The sequence below is a fragment of the Pectinophora gossypiella genome, chromosome 27, assembly GCF_024362695.1.
Source record: "Pectinophora gossypiella chromosome 27, ilPecGoss1.1, whole genome shotgun sequence".
Taxonomy (NCBI): Eukaryota; Metazoa; Arthropoda; class Insecta; order Lepidoptera; family Gelechiidae; genus Pectinophora; species Pectinophora gossypiella.
Genome location: NC_065430.1, coordinates 6548080 through 6570330, shown reverse-complemented (window position 1 = coordinate 6570330; position 22251 = coordinate 6548080). Strand labels below are relative to the sequence as shown.

Sequence of the window (22251 nt, the reverse complement as noted above, 5' to 3'; positions counted from 1 at the left end):
TGCCATCGAAATAAACGCAATTACAATCTGCGTTTTCTTTTTACAAATGTAAAGCTAGCTTTTTAAATATAATATGATATAATTGAAAATCTGTTAAGCGTATAATAATGTAAAAAAGTAAATTAAATTAATTTTAAGCAGTGCTTTTAAAATTATAATTAAAATGAAGCAGATATATAAGTTGTCCATAATAAATAGTCAAACATAACATCAATACTCGGTTTAGTATTGATTTGTACAAACGAAACGCGACATTTGCACGTCATCTGTGTGTTGCCATTAAACAAACCCTACCCGTATTCTCAGTACTTTTTTAAGGGAACGAAGATATTTTGACCATAATTATTTAAACAAAAGTCTATTTATGTCATGAGATTTATTTTCTTAATTTAAATACATTTTTATGTCTCGGCAGCTATATAGTCTGTAGTCGGTATTGTTGTATGAATTGCAAATATATTTGAGCTATCTATTGTTATTTATTTCAATCAAGCTTGTTTTTGTTAGAAAATTGTTTGGTTATAATTTTAATAAATAATAAAAATATTTGATTTTTAAATAAATTAATCAAGTTTGGGGACAATACAATTATTTGTCTGGGCACCCTGGCCTCGTGGTGTTTTTGGCTATGTTGGCAACATTTGCCCCTTCCTTCCTTCTTTTGCGCCGCTCCTCCGGGCAGAACTGTGAGAACGTGATCGATCGAATTTCTAAAAAGGCACACTCCTTACCCCTGTGCTCCCGAGATCACGAAACAACCGCATATCTCCTGATAATAAAATCGGGAGTTCGTGTTTCGTGATTTTAATCATTCCGCGTGTGAACAAGTAGATTCCCTTAGCCGCGAGGCAATTACCCAGTGAAGAGCACACGTAATCGAACAAAATGCCGGAAAAAAATCTCGCTGATCCGGTCGCGTTCGCGAAGGATTTCCTCGCCGGTGGTATCTCGGCCGCCGTGTCCAAGACCGCGGTGGCTCCCATCGAGCGCGTGAAACTGCTTCTGCAGGTGCAGCACGTCAGCAAGCAGATCTCCGCGGACCAGCGCTACAAGGGTATCGTCGATGCCTTCGTCCGCATTCCCAAGGAGCAGGGCCCCCTGTCCTTCTGGCGTGGTAACCTCGCCAACGTCATCAGGTATTTCCCTACCCAGGCGCTCAACTTCGCCTTCAAGGACAAGTACAAGCAGGTGTTCCTCGGTGGCGTAGACAAGCACACGCAGTTCTGGCGCTACTTCGCTGGTAACTTGGCCTCGGGCGGCGCCGCCGGAGCCACCTCCCTCTGCTTCGTGTACCCACTCGACTTCGCCCGTACCCGCCTCGCCGCCGACGTCGGCAAGGGAGACGGCCAGCGCGAGTTCTCCGGACTGGGTAACTGCCTGTCCAAGATCTTCAAGACCGACGGCCTGATTGGTCTGTACAGAGGCTTCGGAGTGTCCGTGCAGGGTATCATTATCTACCGCGCGTCCTACTTCGGCTTCTACGACACAGCCCGCGGCATGTTGCCCGACGCCAAGAACACACCCCTGGTCATCAGCTGGGCCATCGCGCAGACTGTCACCACCGTCGCCGGTATCATCTCGTATCCCTTCGACACGGTCCGTAGGCGCATGATGATGCAGTCTGGCCGCGCCAAGGCTGACATCCTCTACAAGAACACGCTCCACTGCTGGGCGACCATCGCCAAGACTGAGGGCACATCCGCCTTCTTCAAGGGCGCCTTCTCCAACGTGCTCAGAGGCACCGGTGGTGCGTTCGTACTCGTCTTATACGATGAGATCAAGAACCTCCTCTAAACTGTATAATATTGTAAGATTGTTACCGTAACAACATAAAAAAATCGTGATCGAATCACCACAAAATAGCCGCTCCCCCTGAAATCATGTATTATTAGAAGACGAAAAACGAACCTAGTAACTTATTTTTAGTTAAATAAAGCGTTATACATTGATTCCAATATGTATTTTCATTAAAAGTTGTGTTACATAATGACTCCACCTAGTGTGACTAAACTTAACAGAACGGTGATTAGATCAAAGATTTCATCAAAGTCAAGTTCAGTGTGTGTTTAAAAAGCGAATTCCATCAAAAGTTTTCTAATTCTGACACTTTTTTTAGTGATAACTCGTGTGGCCAGTGACAGGTTATGTAATGCCCTCATTTTATTCAACTCATTTAGGCCAAGGTTAAAGTGGGATAAATGAAATAAACTTGCTGTAAAACACATTAAAATGGACAGAAATCTTTGATGTGATCGACTGTGTGCTATTTCTAAGTGATATAATGAGAGTTAACTTCAAGGCAATGTGTAGAATCAATACCCAGCCCATCTGTGGCAGTGGATCAGACCTTGTACTTTGTAGTGTATTCTGAAGATTATTTATGTAATGCTCATGTTGGAAATGCTGTGAATTGTTAATATAAAATCATGTGATTATTGAAGCTGTTATGTAACAATGCAGTATGTTGTGGGTGCGTGCTTGGTAGATAATAATTTTCAAATTGTTTCACTGTAGTCCGACCTCACCAAACTAAGCTGGTAGCACAGTGCTTTCTTGTTAATTGGAAGGAGTATGCATGGACATCTGTGAACATCTATTGTTAGCTCGGAGTGATTTTTTCTTAAGGAAAAATTCATGTGGAACGAGTGATAATATAGTAAAATGTTAAAATTAATCTGTGGTTTTCTTTCTTTATTATTTGACTTACTAGTGATACAGTCTCTACCTCAAAATTATGTATAACATTCTCTCATACATTGCCATGGAGTAAGCTAATTTTTTGAATGGAATTTTCATTCTTATTCTCCTTTGCCATTTGTATTCATATTTTTATGAATAAAATTACTTTTTTTTCATAATACAGATTAAAACAACTTTTTAGATGAAAACTCCATTCAAATTTATTTTAGGTTAGAAAGCAAAGGTCATGCGGTGCAGACGTGACGTGACGTGAGCTTGCGCTAAGTGACGTCACGAGATATCAATGAACCTGCAATAGAGGCAAGTATGTGAGTAAGTATAATAACTGGACAAATCCAGTTTCTAAAGATAAGCCATGAAGAGGGATATAACCGTTTAAAGAGACTGTTCGACTTAATTAGGTCGTTTGGTGGTTCGATGACTAACGTTTAATTTTTTCTGAAACATTCTTGACTGGTAAGTCAATTTAAAGGCTATCCCTAGCGTTATTTCGGGTTCACAGGGTCCGCTTACTTAACCTGAAGATTTAACAGGTCCGGTCTTTTACAGAAAGGACTGCCTGGCAACCCGCGAAGGGAAAACCTGTCCAAGGGACAGCCATTTCTCGGAGATGTTTTCCTTCACCGCTGAGCACGTGATAAACGTTTAGGCCCGTGTTGGGAAGTCAATTACGAAAATGTAATTCATTGGTTTCCTAATTATGCTACTTACTACATAGGTCAGTGATCCCGTATTTATAAGCTAGCACTAAATAAGTAGGTAACCTACCCAGAAAGCGGTATGATCTATGTCATCAAATTTTACGATGACGATGAGCTACTAAATGAGTTCATACCTGGTGTAGTAGGGCAATGTTCATACATAATCGAACACATCCGTTTAAAAAAAAACAACATCGTTTCCAAGCCGGTCTAATTGAGAACTCCACGTGGTTAGCAACAAGATTTTATAACGGCGAGTAGAAATTGTATGACTCATATCATTCATTATTATGTGAATTCAGTTAGGAAGTGGGTATTTACCACAGACATTTAATACTGTATGAAATGTCTGTTGTATTTACATAGTTTATGCGTAGCAATTAATTATTACTAGGGCACAATTTTATTATTCATCATCACCAGCCCATTAACGTCCCCACTGCTGGGGCACGGGCCTTACCTATGGATGCCCACCACGCGGGCCCAGTGCGGATTGGTGGTTATTAACGACTGCTTATGCAGCCGGGACCAACGGCTTAACGTGCCTTCCGAAGCACGGAGGAGTTCGAGATGAAAACTTTTTTTTTTGTGGTCATCCATCCTATGACCGGCCTTTGCGAAAGTTGCTTAACTTCAACAATCGCAGACCGAGCGCGTAAACCGCTGCGCCACCGAGCTCCTCAATTTTATTATTATTAAGGTATTATTATACGTATATATAGCTGTATCTATAAGTAATGAGTTAAAACAAAAGAAAACAGCCTTTAAGTATACGTCCTACTGCTGGGCACAGGCTTACCAATCAACTGTAGGGGATATGAAGCATACTCCACCACGCTGCCCCACTGCGGGTTGCGATTGAATCAGGACAAAATAAATATAAATTATTCATTCATTACTAGGTTAGGTATGTTAGTTACCGTTATTCATACAAAAGACATCAACGAGCGCCTTCTTTTTCATGTACCATAACACAGATAATTACCCATAATAGGTGAAGTACTGTCAATTCAATGTTTAATGTAGTACAATTTAATTCATAATTCATAATCATTTATTTGCAATAAAAATGTAATATGTAGTACTTATTATAGGTATGTCCTTATACATGATCCCCTCAGACGATGAGAAGACGCCCTGAGCAAATTAAAATTAAAATTCAAAAATATCTTTATTCCGTAGGTAACATAGTTAAACTTCAACCCGCAGTGGAGCAGCGTGGTGGAGTATGCTCCATACCCCCTCCGGTTGATTGAGGGGAGGCCTGTGCCCAGCAGTGGGACGTATATAGGCTGTTTATATATAGTTACACTTTGAATCGTCATTTTTTACATAACGAACGTCTCATTCGACTAAAACTACTGCAGCTTCTCACATCCTGTATAGCCGGGGAAAAGAAGCTGCAAGAAAAACCTCGGCACAGGGCCCTAGACGTTCTTTAAAAAAATGCAGCCGAGGTTCGCACCCAACTGGACACCCTGTTGCCTTAAAATTTTCTTGTGAATGTGGGTTTCCTCACGATGTTTTCCTTCACCGCTGAACACGTGATAAACATTTAAGAACCAAACATGAAGTCGAAAATCATTGGTTTAGGTCGGTTTTGGGATTCGATCGTACGACCTCATAGTGGGAGTCAAGCATTCTTGCAACTGGGCTCTCGTACCTAGTGGTACGTTGATTGTATCATATTATCTCTGGTTATGGCCCGTGCGATCTGGTTGCTGCCACTTGAGTCGGGTCGCGGTGATTAGAAGTCTGCGAGTGAACCTGTGTCATACTTGTTATATGACGCTTTATTATCATGTAAGAACTTCGCAGGTACTTACCTAGTTATTCCACACAGTTTGATGTAGTAACTTACAGTATACGTCACGGGTTTTATCTTTAAGGTATATTGGCGCTCTACGCATAGGTAATGGCCCCGATTCCTGCAGACACTTCTTAATTTTATTTTAAGTTATAAGTACCCGTCATTTTCTTATTATAAGAAAATCAGGTATGCTCAAAAGTGACAGTTAGCATTTCAAGGTTAGCCCAGCTGACGTCATCCTACCCTGTGTTGCCATTTCGTAAAAAATAAATTACCCACGTACAATATTTTTAATTCAAAGAATATTGACGTTTAAGCGATTAAAAACAAAAAGAAACCCTTTAGGTGTTGGTGCACGGTACATCAATAATTGGGTTAAGTAGGACATTACAGGCTGATCACCTGATTGTCCAAAATTAAGATGATCCGTGCTTCGAAAGGCACGTTAACCCGTTGGTCCCGGTTATTACTAGTAAGTTACACTAGTAAATGTAAATACGTAGTCGTTACATAATGATGTCAGGGGCCTATGGCGGCTCAATAGTGACCCTGACAGCAGAGTTGATGGGGTTGGTTATCCACCTCACAACCCACACGATAGAAGAAAAAAAAAATCATACAGTACAGCATTTGCACAAATTAATAATTACATTAGTGCAGTTTTCACTAACACATTTGAGTCGACCGTTATAGGCGGCGATTCGACTCACCAGTCACCACCTATCGCGTTGGTCTAATAGAAAGCTCAGTGAGGCGTGGGTACATAATTCATCTTGCGATGGATGTGCCTTTGACTACCCCCATGGGGAATTTTATTACCCGTCACTGTCAGTTGTCAATGAACCTTTTTTAAGTGACAGCCTATGGAAATCTTTCATACAGACGTAGTAATAGGCCTAATGGCGGGAAAAAACATTTAATTTTTTTATAACGATTTGACGCAACCGAAACATCTGAAACTTTTTTATGTACATGAAAAAGATTATTCCTACTCATAGAAAAATATTCAAGTATTTTTAATTTTTTCATCCATTCCCCATTGGGGTATACCTACTTAGTCACTTTCAACAGTTAAGTACACTATAATTATCTGTCCTCATTCTTAACCCCGATACCGCTCCCGCCGCCATGGTCGACGATTTCCCTCATTCAGCGCTTATCGCTATCGACCCACTAGGGTCGATTAATCCTTTCAAATATTCTTCCTCTCAGACGACGCCCTGAGCCCAGGTTCGCGCCCAACTGGGCACCCTCAGGCCTGTTGTAAACGTTGTACCGGGTGAGAGCCTTCAGCGCTCCCCATTTGTCCGGCCAAGTAGGTAATGCCATCTGCGGCAAATCTACAATAAGTCACGTCAAAAAAAAATGTCCTCATTCCTCAGAACAATAACTAAAGCATAGAAGGAAGGCTAAAATAGCAACAGAACTCTATAATTCTGCTCTACTTTATCTTACGGAACCGGCGTAATGTTAGACAAAGACGCATATACAAAAATTGTTTCGTAATTTCGTAGGTTGTCACAAGTTTTTCATTGCCTAGTGTTGGGTTTCACTTTAGTAATATGTCGATAAAATTAAATTTACTTACAATTAATGTCGATAAATTTTTTTTACAAGATTTCTTTTTGTAGGATGCAATTATCTTCTTCTTGATGAAAGGAGACTCTGTCTCTGATAGGTAAGTATCTAACCATTTTTGGATTATATTGTCTGGTTTATATTAGTTTGGAGCTGCAGCTCACATTCAGGAAGGAAAGAAAATAGCCAACTGTTATCGTTTCATCGGTAAGTATTTTGTAATATTCGAATTTATTTATGATGTCATCCGCCGTGCACTGGTGTCGATCGACGTGCCGTGCAAATTGGAACCGCCGCCGCCGGGTCTAAGCCGCACAGACGGTAAGAGGCCCGATGGGGTCACGCCATAGACATAGAAAAGAGTATGGACTGGAAATACCCACAGAAAAAACGTGCCACTCTGTAAACATAAAATGGCGGTCTTTACTAGGGCTACAAGCTGTTTCAATACTAGGATTACCATACTCGTACCTACTAGATATAGCATTATACTTTAAAAAATACGGCATACAAGTATTCATAAGAGAACAGAAAGGGAAAGTAAAAGGTAGGTAGGTGGTGTACTGTATCTTTCGTGTAAAACTTGTAAGTATTGTATGTTGTGTGCAATAAAGTATATTTGTATTTGTAAAGGAAGGTTTAGTCAAGATTTATCTAAGTCGCTTACACAAATCTATAACATTCATTACATTCTTTATTGGGCGCAGTTCGTATCAACCTGGAGTGTTGGAGTAGGAGTAAATAAGAACAGGAGGTAAAATGAAATATAAATTAGATCGTAAATCTGTTCATTTTCATTAGCAAGTATTTATTTCACACGTTATTAATTATGTACATTATATTTACAATAAATACAAATTTATTAATTTCTAAACAGTGTCAATTTGCTTAGAAACTGTCTTTGTGACACCCTGTCACATTGTTTTTTTTTTCATTAAGTCGTTTGATCTTGAGGCGGGACTTGTTCAGCTTTTCTTTTAAATTTTTCATCTCGTCTTCTTGAACTGACTGAAATAAAGTTTAATAATAATGTTAAAATAGTATATGTACAAAATAATCTATAAAAATAAAAGTAAAATATATCTGATTTAAGTGCATTGTGCAGCTGGTTGAATTATACACTCTATATATGTATATCATATTAAAAATATAAAAAAAGAAAATTATTTGATATACCTTTTCATGTAAATCCAGTCGACACTTTTGGATTTAATATCTGAAATCAAAGATAATAATAATTTACTTATATAAAACGTGTACAACTCATAATTGTTTAGACATAAAACAACTACAGACTTAGTATATACTAAGTTTATTAAGTACATAATAATATGTAGTTGAATGATAGATAGTATAAACGTGTTGTGATAACATGATACAAATATCTTATCTATCTATCCAGCAGTGAGATGATGCAGGCTAGGCTGAAATTTAAATTTAAACACCATTTCATCTGTCTGATCTATAATGTTCAATGTAGGAATAGCATCGTCTCGAAGACGCCTCCACTTTGAATTAGGAACACACATAAATGAATCCGCAGTAAAATGTTTCGAGCAAATACGGCTGTACTTATTTGGAATCCAATTTCGTCTATTAATGCGAATTATCCATTCTTTCTCTTTGTTATCGTCTACAGGAAATCTAAAAATTAAAAGTATCGATAATTTTAGTACATCACTATGGACAATCAACATAACCTCAAATCAATTCCGTATTCATCGATGAAACGTATAATATAATGGATATCTCAAATATTTTATGCTACAAATCTATTCAGCAAAACATATTACTTTCCTAAAATTGTTCAGCAGTTCACATTTCACTAGAAAATTACAAAAAACTTACCGATGAAACGACAGAAGTTGTTGGCTATTTTCTTTTCTTCCTGAATGTGAGCTGCAGCCCCATACCATACAAGACATAATGTCACACAGTCGAGACACTCAATTATTTGATATAAATAAAAGTTTCTTTCCATTTATTTGGAAAAATATTGTTAAATTATCACTTAAAACAATCTGAACACAAGACACTCGTAAACACAGTTGACGCGACCGTGTCAAATAGTTCGGTAAATATAAGTAAAATCTTCTTATGTATGTTACTATGTATTTGGCCGAGTTAAAATGAGTCCAATAGGTCCAAATGACATTTCATGTTGTGACAACCTCGGAAAAAATGAAGCAAAGAGCGAATCATTTGTCCTTTTCTCACTCATAGTTTGTGTCGTAAGCTAGAAGAGAGCCGGTTTATAGTTTCTGAATTCTTATTTTAGCCTTCCTTCTATGCTTTAGTTATTGTTCTGAGCCTCATTCTCAGCAGGATCTTTGTCAAGGTTAAACCATAAATAACGTCACCATAAAATAGTTTGGAGAGGTTATATATAACTCTTTAGCTGTAACAGAGATAATTTTGGAGGGAGACACCATGGCCGAACGGCCGAGTCAGAGTGATCCGTCTATTTATATATCACATTTATCTATAGCTATCTGTTACCTTGTCAGGCGGAACAGCTGACTACTGACGTTTCAGGAAGAGGTTACGTAAGGTGCTAGAGAGATTTATACGCATCGATGTAGGTATAATAATGAAGGATAATTAGATGTTGTTGGGGGATTGAAGGGTAATTAGTTTACAACTATTATGTTTGTTGTCTACTTTCTGTATTTTATAACTGTTGGTTTTCCCTAAATAAAATAAAATACTTAAATAAAATTCTATGGAATGAAAAAACAATCGTGTGACGTCATCAATAAAATTCATCGTAAGATTATTACTTAACTCATAATTAAGTAAGTCAAAATTGGAAAATATGTATTAAAATATGAGATTATATTTACACTGGCGTTTGTCTGGATTTATTTCTAGATTAGCATTTTTTTTTTATTTATTTATTTTATTTGGGAAAGCAACAGCCTTAGTCTAATTATTTACATTATATGGTTGTTAGTAATACACATACAGAGGCCAATTATAGCTATCCACGTGTTATAAACATTATACCAATAGGGAGGGTATGTGAAATGACTGTGTGGGGGTGTGTTTTGTGTACCTATGTGTGAAAGAGGGTGAGGGTGTGTGTATGTGCGCGAGGATGTATATGTGTTATATGATTTTATGATTTATCTTTGATCCAGCCAAATAGTCAAACGTCAAATACGTCTACAACATAAGACCTTTAACTCTTTAACTTTGTGTTCTTGCAAATAAATGGTTGATTATGATTACTACCCCAAACATCATAAAAAAAATCACTTTGTGAGGTTAAGACATTACAGGATGATCACCTGATTGTCCGAAAATAAGATGATCCGTGCTTCGGAAGGCACGTTAAGCCGTTGGTCCCGGTTACTACTTTACTGATGCAAGTAGTCGTTACATGAGCCATGTCAGGGGCCTTTGGCCGCTCAATAGTAACCCTGACACCAGGGTGGATGGGGTTGGTAATCCACTTCACAACCCACACGATAGAATAAGACTACCGCAGTACTTCATCATCATCAATTTAAGAGCCACGCTCTTGTCGGTGTAGCATTTTCCATTCCAGTCTATCAAAGGCCGATTCCTTGACTTCCCTATAAGACACGACGTTAACCTTTTCTTTAATCTGTTCCATGTAAGCTCTTCTTGGTCTTCCCCATTGTGTCTCTTTCCCATAGTACTTACCGGAAACAAATTACTTATCGCTTAGACACGCTATTGAGTATCTATCTATACTATTCTATACCCACTATGTATTCGTATAATCTGCAGAAGGCCATTTACAAGGGATAAGACAGCATTAACGTCGCAGCGTGGTCTTTGATTACTTGTGGCTCTGCCCACCCCATTAGGGATTACGGGCGTGAGTTTATGTATGTGTATGTAAGACAGCATTAAGTTTTCGCGTGACCCTCACCCAGTCAATGTATGGCTTACCCCAATAAAGCATTTAGGTATATAGAGCAGCGCCCTCGATGTAACAAAATCATAGAATAATAATTCCTACTACGTATAGAAGTAGGTATAGAAATACGTATAGAAAATTAGATGGTGTTTACTGGATTCAGCACCAGTAAGAACTAGATTTTTATTAAAGTAATTTGGTATTATATTATAATGTATGTAAGTACTTACACCATTAACACATGTTTATGGAACACGATGTTCGTGTGTCACCCAACAGGGTCCACATAATACCAGCGTCGTGGTTCACGCCGCGACTTGTGCTGAGTGAGGCCCTTTTATCTCAAGACGTCCACCACCACCTTATGATCATTTCGACTAACATCCGTCTTGCTTTTTTGTAATTGTTTTAGTGGACATATGATGTTGTTGTCTTTTTTTGTGTGTGTGGCGTCCTTTCATAATAAACTATTTCTATTCTATTCTATTTTTGTTCAGAGTGTCCTGTGTGTGATATACTTACTTAATACTAGTCGCGTCCACCCACCTACTTCCGCAGTCGCTTGGCGGCCTTGTCGCTTCAATCGATCTGTCTGGCTGTATGATATAACTAGGCTATGCTGCAGGAACACTGAGTTGTGGTTTGGTGGCGAAAATGCGTTAACTTTACTGCTTTTTTACGTTTTTAGAAGTCATGTGCGAGTTTTTTTTTGTGACTTATTGTAGATTTGCCGCAGATGGCATATTTAACTACTTGGCCGGACAAATGGGCAGCGCTGAAGGCTCTCACCCGGTACAACAGTTGAGACAACAGGCCTGAGGGTGCCCAGTTGGGCGCGAACCTCGGCTCAGGGCGTCGTCTGAGAGGAAAAATATTTGAAATAATTAATCCACCCTAGTGCGAGAGTTAATAACCACATTGAAGTTTGGGGATTTTTCAGACTTGTAATAGCAGAGAAAATATAGGTCGTAGTGGTAAATACGTATATTTCGTATGATAGTTTTTGCTAAGACAAAAGTACAAAAGAAGGTACGGTCACGAGCATTAATATGTATACACTTTGGTACCATGTCATATTAAGTCTTTTGATAAATTGAACTGTAAGTCCCACTAAATGTCAAATATGTTAGTGCGACAGAGTCCTAAAGTGGGTACATTATATTGCTAATGACTGTACTTACATAAGTCAGTATAAAAACATTAGTGTTTGTGAAGAGATCGTATACCATCTCGCTTCTCTAGTTTAGTTTATTACTGTGGTTGCTATGGTGTTGTTTGTACTTTGACATGTGCTTCTATTAAAATTGTCCTATTTTATAATGCTTGCATATTACTTATTCACATTATAAAAATTTAATATGGTAGCAGAGCGTGGTTCTAAAAAAAAATCCACTTGAACAGTGAACAGTGCTAAAAGCAAAAAGTATACCTACCAAAATGTCGGTCATAAAAATTGAGCCTTTGAACAAGGACAACTACGACACCTGGGTTATTCAAGCTGAAGCAGTACTGGTTCGTAACAAATTGTGGAAATATGTTGAAACGTCCTTAACTGAGAGTTCCGCCGCTGCAGATCAGACGGGAGACAAACAGGCTAAATCCGAACTTATCCTAATGATCGCTCCCTCTGAACTAAAGCAAATTAAAAATTGTAAAACTGCGAAAGAACTCTGGGATAAACTAAAAAGTATATACGCAAGCGAAGGACCCGCAAGAAAAGCATCCTTGCTTAAACAGTTGATTTTGACAAAACTCGAAGATCAGGATGTGCGATCTCATGTCAACAAATTTATGGACATTGTTGGTAAACTTGCCGACATGGACATCAACATACATGAAGACCTATTGTCGATAATGTTGTTATACAGCCTCTCTCCAGACTATGAGAACTTTAGGATTGCTATTGAGTCACGCGACGTTCTCCCTAAGCCCGAATTGCTTAAAATCAAAATAATTGAAGAAGGCGAAGCCCGCCGTTGCCAAACGACCAATACACCTGAGTCCTCACTACATGAAGAAGACGCACTCTATGCTTCTTGCAAAATCTGTAAGAAAAAGGGACGCCACATCTTCCAGAAAAAGACGCACAAGATCTGCTCTAACTGCTGGAAGAGAAATAAAGAAACAGACCCTAAATCTAAAAGCTCCTACTACGCCGAAGAGTGCTTCCTCACTTCATATAATAGCGACCAGAACGACTGGGTACTTGACAGTGGCTGTACCTCTCACATGACATTTCAACACGGGTACTTCGAAAACTTAACTACAGTTTCAAGAAAACTTAACTTTGCCTCAGATGAGCACTCTACTGAAATTAAAGGTCAGGGCAGAGTAACACTGAAAACCAAACACAGTACGATCAATCTTGAAAACACTCTATATGTACCGTCACTTAGCAAAAATCTACTCTCAGTGACCAAGATGACAAAACATGGAGCTTCTGTAACCTTTGAAAAAGAGAAAGCGTTCGTACGCAATAAGACTGGAGATCTTGTTATGACTGCAGACAAATGTCAAAACAGCGGACTCTACTATGTCAAGTCGCAAAGCATTGAACGAAATTACGCAGCTACGTCTGAAACAACTGCAAACGATGGGAAGAAAAACTCCTTACTGGAATGGCACAAAAAGCTTGGACATATGAACTACAAAGACCTCCGTCTAGCGCTCAACAACGAGACATTGGTAGGATTAAACTTTGAAAAAACAGAGTCACTGTCTGACTGCGATGCATGTATTCAAGCAAAAATGACGCGCATTCCAAGCCCTCCACAAAGAACAACTCCTCGAACAACTGAACGTTTGGAGATCGTTCATAGCGACGTGTGTGGCCCTATTACTCCTTCCAACGGAAAGAACTGCTACTTCGTCACTTTTATAGACGATTACAGCAGATATGGACGCGTATACTTAATGAAAAACAAATCCGAAGTCCTAAATCACTTCAAATCTTATAAACACGAAATGGAAACATTTACTGGAAATAAAATCAAGCACTTGCAAACTGATAACGGGACTGAATACATTAACAGTAAATTTCAAGCCTATCTACAAGAGAGTGGGATAGCAAGACGCTTATCCGCGCCCTACACTCCACACCAAAATGGAATCGCGGAACGCAAAAATCGCACTCTACCAGAAATAATGGCCGCTAGTGAGACTGCACAAGAAATACTGTGGCTGAATGCTCTATTTAAGGATTTGGATTTGATCTCTTTGATCCCCCTAGAAAAGCCTATACTTTATTTGGATAACGAATCGGCTGTAAAACTAACCCATAATCCAAAATACGAGTATCACAAGCGTACCAAACACATTAAGCTCAAACATTTATTTGTACGCGAGTGTGTCACCAATGGAGAATTGGTAGTGAAGCAAGTACCGTCCGCATTACAATTGGCAGATATGCTCACTAAGCCACTGTATGGTCCAAGACTAGAAGAGCTGAGTGGAAAAATTGGTCTTAAAAGAATTTCCAAATAGATTTTCAAATTCTTAAAAGTTCGGAGGCTGTGAAGAGATCGTATACCATCTCGCTTCTCTAGTTTAGTTTATTACTGTGGTTGCTATGGTGTTGTTTGTACTTTGACATGTGCTTCTATTAAAATTGTCCTATTTTATAATGCTTGCATATTACTTATTCACATTATAAAAATTTAATAGTGTTCTTATTGTAGATTACAACAAAGAGTTTTAACATTCAGAACTTGAGGCAGAACGAGGTTCAGTACGATCTACTCTGAACCGGCGTGCGTTTATGAAACGATTGATGAATGTGGAGGAAGCAAGATTAGTGTGTCAGGATCAGGATCGAAGCAAATTTAATTCCATAGTCTCTGCTTACCCCGGTGGGTAATAGACGTGAGTTTATGTTTGAGGCACAACGATCTTTTGAGATTATAAATTTATAACGCGTCTACAGACCTAAAAGAAGAAGAGAAGAAAAGTAGAAGAAGAGGTCGAGAGACTCACTTTGAGGTCGAAGTTTCATAAATGATTATCACATGCTCAGCAGTGAAGGAAAACATCGTGAGGAAACCCACATTGCCGAGAAATGCAGTATCGAAGGTATGTGACCTAACCTGTATTGGGCTGGGTTTCCCTTCGCGGGTTGGAAGGTCAGACAGACAGTCGCTTCTGTAAAAAACCGGACCTGTCAAATCTTCAGGTTAGGTTAGCGGACCTTGTGAAAAACGGGACAATGCTAGGGAGTTGATGAAGTACCTAATCAAAAATCAAGCATCACTTACCCGTACCACTCTACCAAGAAGACTTTTTAACCAGTCTTACTGTAGATTATCCTCAGATGTAGTTCACAACTGGTCATCACATTTCAAGACGATTTACACAAATAATTCACATCACGTAGTTTCCAGGATTTGTGCCCGGTTGATGGCAATAGGTTCGTCCCCTATTACATGGGACTTAAACATAGCTAGCGAGGAGTGAGTGTATATACTAGACACCTTTGCCTGACCCTACTACAGGACTTGTTGTTTATAAAGTGTTCAAGAGGCACTTTTTCTTATAGCTGAGAGGGGAAAGGCCTGTTCGCTCTGAAGAAGTATTCGGCAGGCGGTCCTGTGCTAAAGGACTCAACACTAATTTAAAAGCCACGCGCTTGTCGGTGTAGCATTCTCCATGCTACTTTTTAGGGGAAATAGATCAGTGGTTTCCCTTTTGCCTTCCTATGTACTCTGTCTGACGCGAGTAGGATGGCGCCCAGAGTAGCGCTAAAGGACTAACTGCAAAACGGTACTTTACCGGCGGATAACTGATAAAGTGAGCTAGAACTATTATTACCTACTTACACCATCGTCATCCATCATTCTCCATGTTTACTCTTTCCGTAAGCATAGTATAAATAATACTACTACGTATGGAAGGGACTCTCTCCGCCCAGCACCAATAAGAGATTGGAGCGACCTTGATTTATTACCCAAACCTTTAAGGAATACGAAGAAACAGCTGGCGAAGATTTTTTTTTTTGACGTGACTTATTGTAGATTTGCCGCAGATGGCATTAACTACTTGGCCGGACAAATGGGGAGCGCTGAAGGCTCTCACCCGATACAACGTTTAAGACAACAGGCCTGAGGGTGCCCAGTTGGGCGCGAACCTCGGCTCAGGGCGTCGTCTGAGAGGAAAAATGTTTGAAAGAATTAATCGACCCTAGTGGGTCGATAGCGATAAGCGCTGAATGAGGTAAATCGTCGACCCCGCCGGCGGGGTCGGTATCGGGGTCCTGAAGAGCTGGCGAAGAGTTCTGTACGGCAAAACATGTGTTCCTCTTCCATTTTCAGATGGAAATTTCCACTTGATACCAACTCACAGTAATGAGTTGAATTATCCCTCTCAGTATTCGTTACGATGTCACTTACACCCCATACAAGTAGCCATACAAGTAGGCATGGGTGTTAGTGACAACGTAACGAATACTGAAGGGGATGATACAGACCATGATTCCGAGTTGATATCAAGTGTAATTTTCCGTCGGAAGATTCATGAAAATAGTGTTTTTTAAATTAATTTCATTTAAGTACATACTTTTGCGACAGAAATTTCGCACTTGATATCAACTCAGAATCATGGCCCCAAAAAATAAAAAATATCCCGGTGGGGACATATTTCAAAGACAGGATTACAGGCTGATCACCTGAGTGTTCGAAAGTAAGATGATCCGTGCTTCGGAAGGCACGTTAAGCCGTTGGTCCCGGTTACTACTTACTGATGTAAGTATGTAGTCGTTACATGAGCCATGTCAGGGGCCTTTGGCTCAATAATAACCCTGACACCAGGGTTGATGTGGTTGGTATTCCACCTCACAACCCACACGATAAGAAGAAGAAGAATACCAAATGCCTCCACACAACCCGCAGTGGAGCAAATTGCTGTATTCATGTGTTATGTCTGATTGTTGTAATTTAGTTCTGTGCAATAAAGTATATTTGATTTGATTTGATTTGATTTGGAGCAGTGTGGTAGAGTATGCTCCAAACCCCTCAGGTTGATGGATGGGAGGCCTGTGCTCAGGCCTGTGGACGTATATAGGCTATTTATGTTATGTATGAATGTACCTAGTTAGAAAGACCCGAATCTCCCTGTGGGTTTTACGACTTATCTGAGAATGTAGCAGCTGAATTCACACAGTTCAGCACAGAAGTATGGCGATTATATCATAAATACCTACACAAAGGCTTTATCAATAACGCGCCTCAGTGCCTCAGTGACATCGTAGATATAATTATATCGCCAGTCGCTAAGTGAATGAGGCATTTACGTCACAAACTCACGACACGACAGACGGGGCGCGTTATGTAACGTGGACCGAACATTGCGAAGACAAAATCTTGACGTTATCTAACTGTAGATAGCTTGCAACTATGCTCGACTGGGAATGAATAAAAAACATACATCATAGAACGCGTTCGAGAGAGGGATTGTATCATTTTTTACGCATATGGGTTATTATTGAGCCGCCATAGGCCCCTGACATGACATCAGCCGGATTCAACTGACTATTCTGAGTTAATATCAAGTAGAATTTTCCATCTGAAAATGGAAGAGGAACACATGTTTTGTCGACCACACCTAGAGTGGGATAAGGGCAGGAGGATGATGATAATACTTGGTACCAACCCCCAAGTACTTGGTACCATACCCCAAGTACTTGGTACCATACCCCAAGTACTTGGTACCATACCCCAAGTACTTGGTACCAAACCCCAAGTACTTGGTACCATACCCCATGTACTTGGTACCAAACCCCAAGTACTTGGTACCAAACCCCAAGTACTTGGTACCATACCCCAAGTAATTGGTACCATACCCCAAGTACTTGGTACCAAACCCCAAGTACTTGGTACCATACCCCAAGTACTTGGTACCATACCCCAAGTAGTAGGATTTGCTGCGGTCTGCTTTCGTGCTATATCGATTTGGGGCTGCACTGCGCGTGTGCTTTGGCGGCTGTCCGGCTTACAGCGGAAAGATTAGCGAGTAAGTGATAATAAATACAATACAGTACACAATACTTTATTGCACAAAATAAAGGAATTATGGCGTTGACAGCCCTGCGACTCCCACAATTAACGTCTCGAGATATCGAGTAGATACGCACCATCCCGATGGCCTCCCGTTGATGAATGAGTAGCTGGGTACTAGTAAGTAATAATTAGCTACTATGAACTTGACTGTGTCAGTTACTTAGTGTTTTAACTTATTCAAAAAAAAAAAAAGAAAAAAAATATAATTTTATTGAATTTTATTTTATTTTTGATTTATAAAGAATTTTGAAAAACAAATTCCTATCGAGCTTCGATCCGACGTCATCCCCCCTCGGTCTAATGGCCATAAGCCGCTAAGGAGTAACGAGGAGAGCGCGCAATGTGTCTCACTCACACTAACGCGTAAGGTTAAAATGAGATTTTTGTATGGAGTGTCCAGGGTGAGCTGTTACATAACCTAATGTATAGCTTCAATCCTCGGATTGCTGCCGATGTCACCTCGGTGTCAGCCTAAAGGTCAGCGAAACTAAAAGTGGCACTGGAATTTACTCGTACAATTGGCATCGGCAATGAACGTGTTAAATCTTCAATTCTAACTAGGGAATGCAATCCCGACTCGAGATCGGAAATTCGAGATCCCGCACTCGCCGCGATCGGGCTTGATATCTCCAATCCCGCGGGATCTCGAAGTTTTCGGAATCTCGTTTAGTTCGTAAAAACATGTCTGTGATAGTGTGGTTAATTAAAACAAAATATTTTTTGAAAGAAAACAAAAGTCTTTGTTCTTTAATATTACTAACTAAATAATTCAGTTTTCTTTGGAAATCAGCATAATCAAAACAGAAAGTATAACTCAAGATTCGCCCAATCCCGTAAATCTCGAACGGGATCTCGTTATATTTTGCTTCGGGATTCCGAAAAATTAGACGAGATTCCGCGAGATCGGGATTGTATTCCCTAATTCTAACACAATTAACACCCAGATCGTATGCCGACGATATATTTTCGTATCCTCTCATATAGTGACATAACCGACCTTCGCATCATCAGTCAGCTCAAGAGAAAAATCCAATATTTTGGTCACCTTTACATAACACTTGTGTTTTAATTTCGGGTTGACCCGAGGGTCGACCTTGCGCCAGATATGTACTGTGCGTAGAGCAGTTGGAGGGACGCCAATAATGGCACTACATACACGCGGGTGAGGGGTCTGGTTGAGTGGTGGCGGGGAGCGAGAAGCGACGCGGTAAGCTGAGGCGGGTAGCGGCCTCACAAGAATTCGATACGCAGCATAGCCGGCGCGCGGGATTTTGTATGTAACCGTTAACAAAATACTCACCCGGCCCCCTTTTCCCTTCTGCTTCGACACTGTATGCTTCAAACTGAATTGAAGATTTTTTTTAAGAATTTATAGAATAGAGACCACATTAAGGGTTAAAAAGGCCACATTAAGTTAAGCATGCCATCTAAGAAAGCAATATTGTTATTTGGCATTAGTTGACATTGCGCCCTTACTTTTATATGTGCAAATGTCAAATTACAATATTGCTTTTTTGATGAATTGTTTAAATGTGGTTTTTAACCCTCCCCACCCCCTCCCTTTACTCATTTGCGTTCTTCTGCATTTGTAATAAGCATTATTGTGCGTGATATTTCTTATCAGTTTTTTTCAACTATCGCTCGTCGTCAAACACTTATCGCTAACACTTGGACAGTCGCCGGACAATCACAATCACCGTCTTACCTTTACGTAACGCAGCGGCCACATGACTGGGATGTAGACACATGTATTACTTTTGCCATACACCTTATAGGCGCCCGTTTTTTTCCCCGGTAGTTGATGGGTTGAAATTTTTGGAACGAAAATAAAACGTTTTTTTAAGGTTAGCTGTTTCTGGCGACGCGCCTGTTGGTATGTTGGCGTAGGTTACGTTATAACTATTACTTAGTATCTTTATTGGAGCGAAATTAGCTTAAAGTATGCGTGTTTATGGTAAGTATGTAAATCTCCTTTCTTACGTTGAAAAAATGTTGGTGAGTCTACCATAGAATAAAGAAGAATAGGGTATTTCACTGGGTCAAAGATAAATTATAAAATGTTAATCCATAAATAGAAAAAATCAATCTCATTTTACTTTTCGAGTTATTTTCGAATTTTATTCATGAATTTAATAATTTTGGATTTTCTATTAAAAAAGTTCTTTATGTCACAAACAAACTGCCGGAAGACAAACGAGCCTATTCTCAAATAAAAAAATGTGGGAACTGTTGGCAATGGAAGCGCAGACATCCAGCCAGTGCCAATACCATTCTGTCTTTTACATAATGTATCAGATTGACCTCGATATAAAACTGACATAAGTAACTTTTAAACTAGTCTCCTCGAATCGATCCGGGTTCGATTCCCTATGGGGACAATGTCAAAATCACTTTGTGAGACTGTCCTTTGCTTGGTAAGGACGTTGCAGGCTGAATCAACTGATTGTTTGAAAAAGTAAGATGATTCCGTGCTTCAGAAGTTACGTATGCCGGTGGTCCCGGGCTACTAGCCCTGATAGGGTCTTCACTACCCGCAGTGGAACAGCGTGGTGCAGTATGTTCGATACCCCCTCCGGTGACTGAGGGGAGGTTCATCTCAGCCCAGCAGTGGGCCGTATGTAGACTATCAATTAACTTTTTTATTATTATGTTTGTCATTTCCATATCTCAGGCAGGACTATGGAGTCCCGGACTTTTGGAAGGCGTGCGTGGGGCCGAAGCCAACACGTAGAGGCCCCTTAAGACAATTTAATCTAAATGTGATGTGACACCAACCGGCGATTATCCCTGTATACACTATGGGAGTGCACCCAAAGACAATCCCCGGTTCGTGTAGGACTATTGCAGATTATGGGAACAAAGGGAACTTATTATTATTTATTCTACGTCTTACCCCGGACACTTCATAATGGATCATAAGTGATTATCACGTGCTCAGCGGTGAAGGAAAACATAGTGTGGAAACCCACATTCCCGAGAAATGCATTTTCGGAGGTATGTGAACTAATCTATATTGGGCTGGTATTCCCTTCGCGGGATGGAAGGTCAGACAGGCAGTCGCTTCTGTAAAAAACCGGACCTGTCAAATCTTCAGGTAAGGTGAGCGGACCCTGTGAGAATCGGGATAATGCTAGGGGGATGAAGACTGGTGCCTTGGTTACTTTAGAAGTCTTAGGGTGGTATTATAAATCTCAGCTTCGAGACTGCCCTCAAGATCATGTCACTTTTTTTTATTATTATAAACAATTGCAAAGTACATTATTATGTTTAGTACAGTACATCACAAACTTAAAAAGTTTTACCGTGCACTGCAGATTCGTCGATTATAATAGGTAACAGATTAACAAATTATAACAATAACAAGATGAGGTACATATGTGAAAGTTCTTATATAAAAACAAGGACTTGGGCATGAGATTGAGAGCTAAGTAATGTTTTGTTTTGCCTCTAACTTACAAGAAATGAAGCGAACATGTGTTGTCGCGCCGCACTTGACGTTAGCGCACACATACCGCCATAGACAGTTGGTCGGTGCCACGCGTGCAGCTGGGTATAGGTACGTCTTATAGATGTGCAGTACAATGAAACAAAGTTGGCCAAATAACCTTCATAGAAACTGTACTGAACGCGACTTGTATGTAGGTGTGTGTCATTGTCCGAAAGGAAGATGATTCTGGACTTCGGAAGGTACGTAAAGCCGTTGGTACCGGGCTACTAGCCCTGACACCTCCACTACCAGCAGTGGAGGCAGTGGAGCAGCGTGGTGGAGTATCCTCCATACTCCCTTCGGTTGATCGAGGGGAGGCCTGTGTCCAGCAGTCTTCTATCGTGTGGGTTGCGAGGTGGAGTGCCAACCTCATCAACCTTGGCGTCAGGGTTACTCCAAAGGTCCCTTACATGGCTCATGTAACGACTATTTACTTACACCAGTAAGTAGTAACCGGGACCAGGATTAATCTTACTTTCGGACAGTCTGATGATCAGCCAGTAATGTGCCCAGCAGTGGGACGTATATAGGCTGTTTATTTATATTTTTCTGTATGGTATTGTCTGCGTGGAGACTAAATGTGTATAAGTGAGTGCATACGACACACGTGTTTGAAGTTGGCAAGCTATTACTACTATTATGTCAAGGACACTACCTTCTCATGATTGCCGCTATTCATATCCAACTATTCTATGGATGCGGACTTCCTACCAACCTTTTGGACAATAATACATTTAATGCATCGATCAGTAACTGTTAGCGTTTAGTAAGCTAAACAAATCAAATATACTTTATTGCACACAAAAAAAACAAGTATAAGATTTTTTTTAAAACGACAACCATAAACAACCCAGGGGGGTTAAAAAGGCCATATCGAAGCAATTCATCTAAAAACCAGACGCTTCAACTAAGTACGCAATGCAATCAAATGTCAATTTTTTTAGATGAATTGCTTTGAAGTGTCCATTGTAACTCCCTAGTTTTTGATTTGACCAAAGGTTTCATAAGGCCTCCAGTATCTATTATGCTCTATATTTTCC

The 22251-nt window shown here is 39.9% G+C and overlaps 1 protein-coding gene across 1 annotated transcript; it reads left to right on the top strand.

The window, feature by feature from the left end:
• Window positions 1-648: 648 nt before the first annotated feature.
• LOC126378959 (ADP,ATP carrier protein) lies at window positions 649-1955 on the top strand. Its single transcript, XM_050027510.1, has one exon. It carries the CDS (start codon window positions 886-888, stop codon window positions 1792-1794), a length of 909 nt encoding a protein of 302 aa, XP_049883467.1. The 5' UTR covers window positions 649-885; the 3' UTR covers window positions 1795-1955.
• The last annotated feature ends 20296 nt before the right edge of the window (window positions 1956-22251 follow it).

What these genes read in the sequence shown, in the direction of transcription:
- LOC126378959 (XM_050027510.1), top strand. Translation starts at nt 886, where the DNA reads ATGCCGGAAAAAAATCTCGCTGATCCGGTCGCGTTCGCGAAGGATTTC.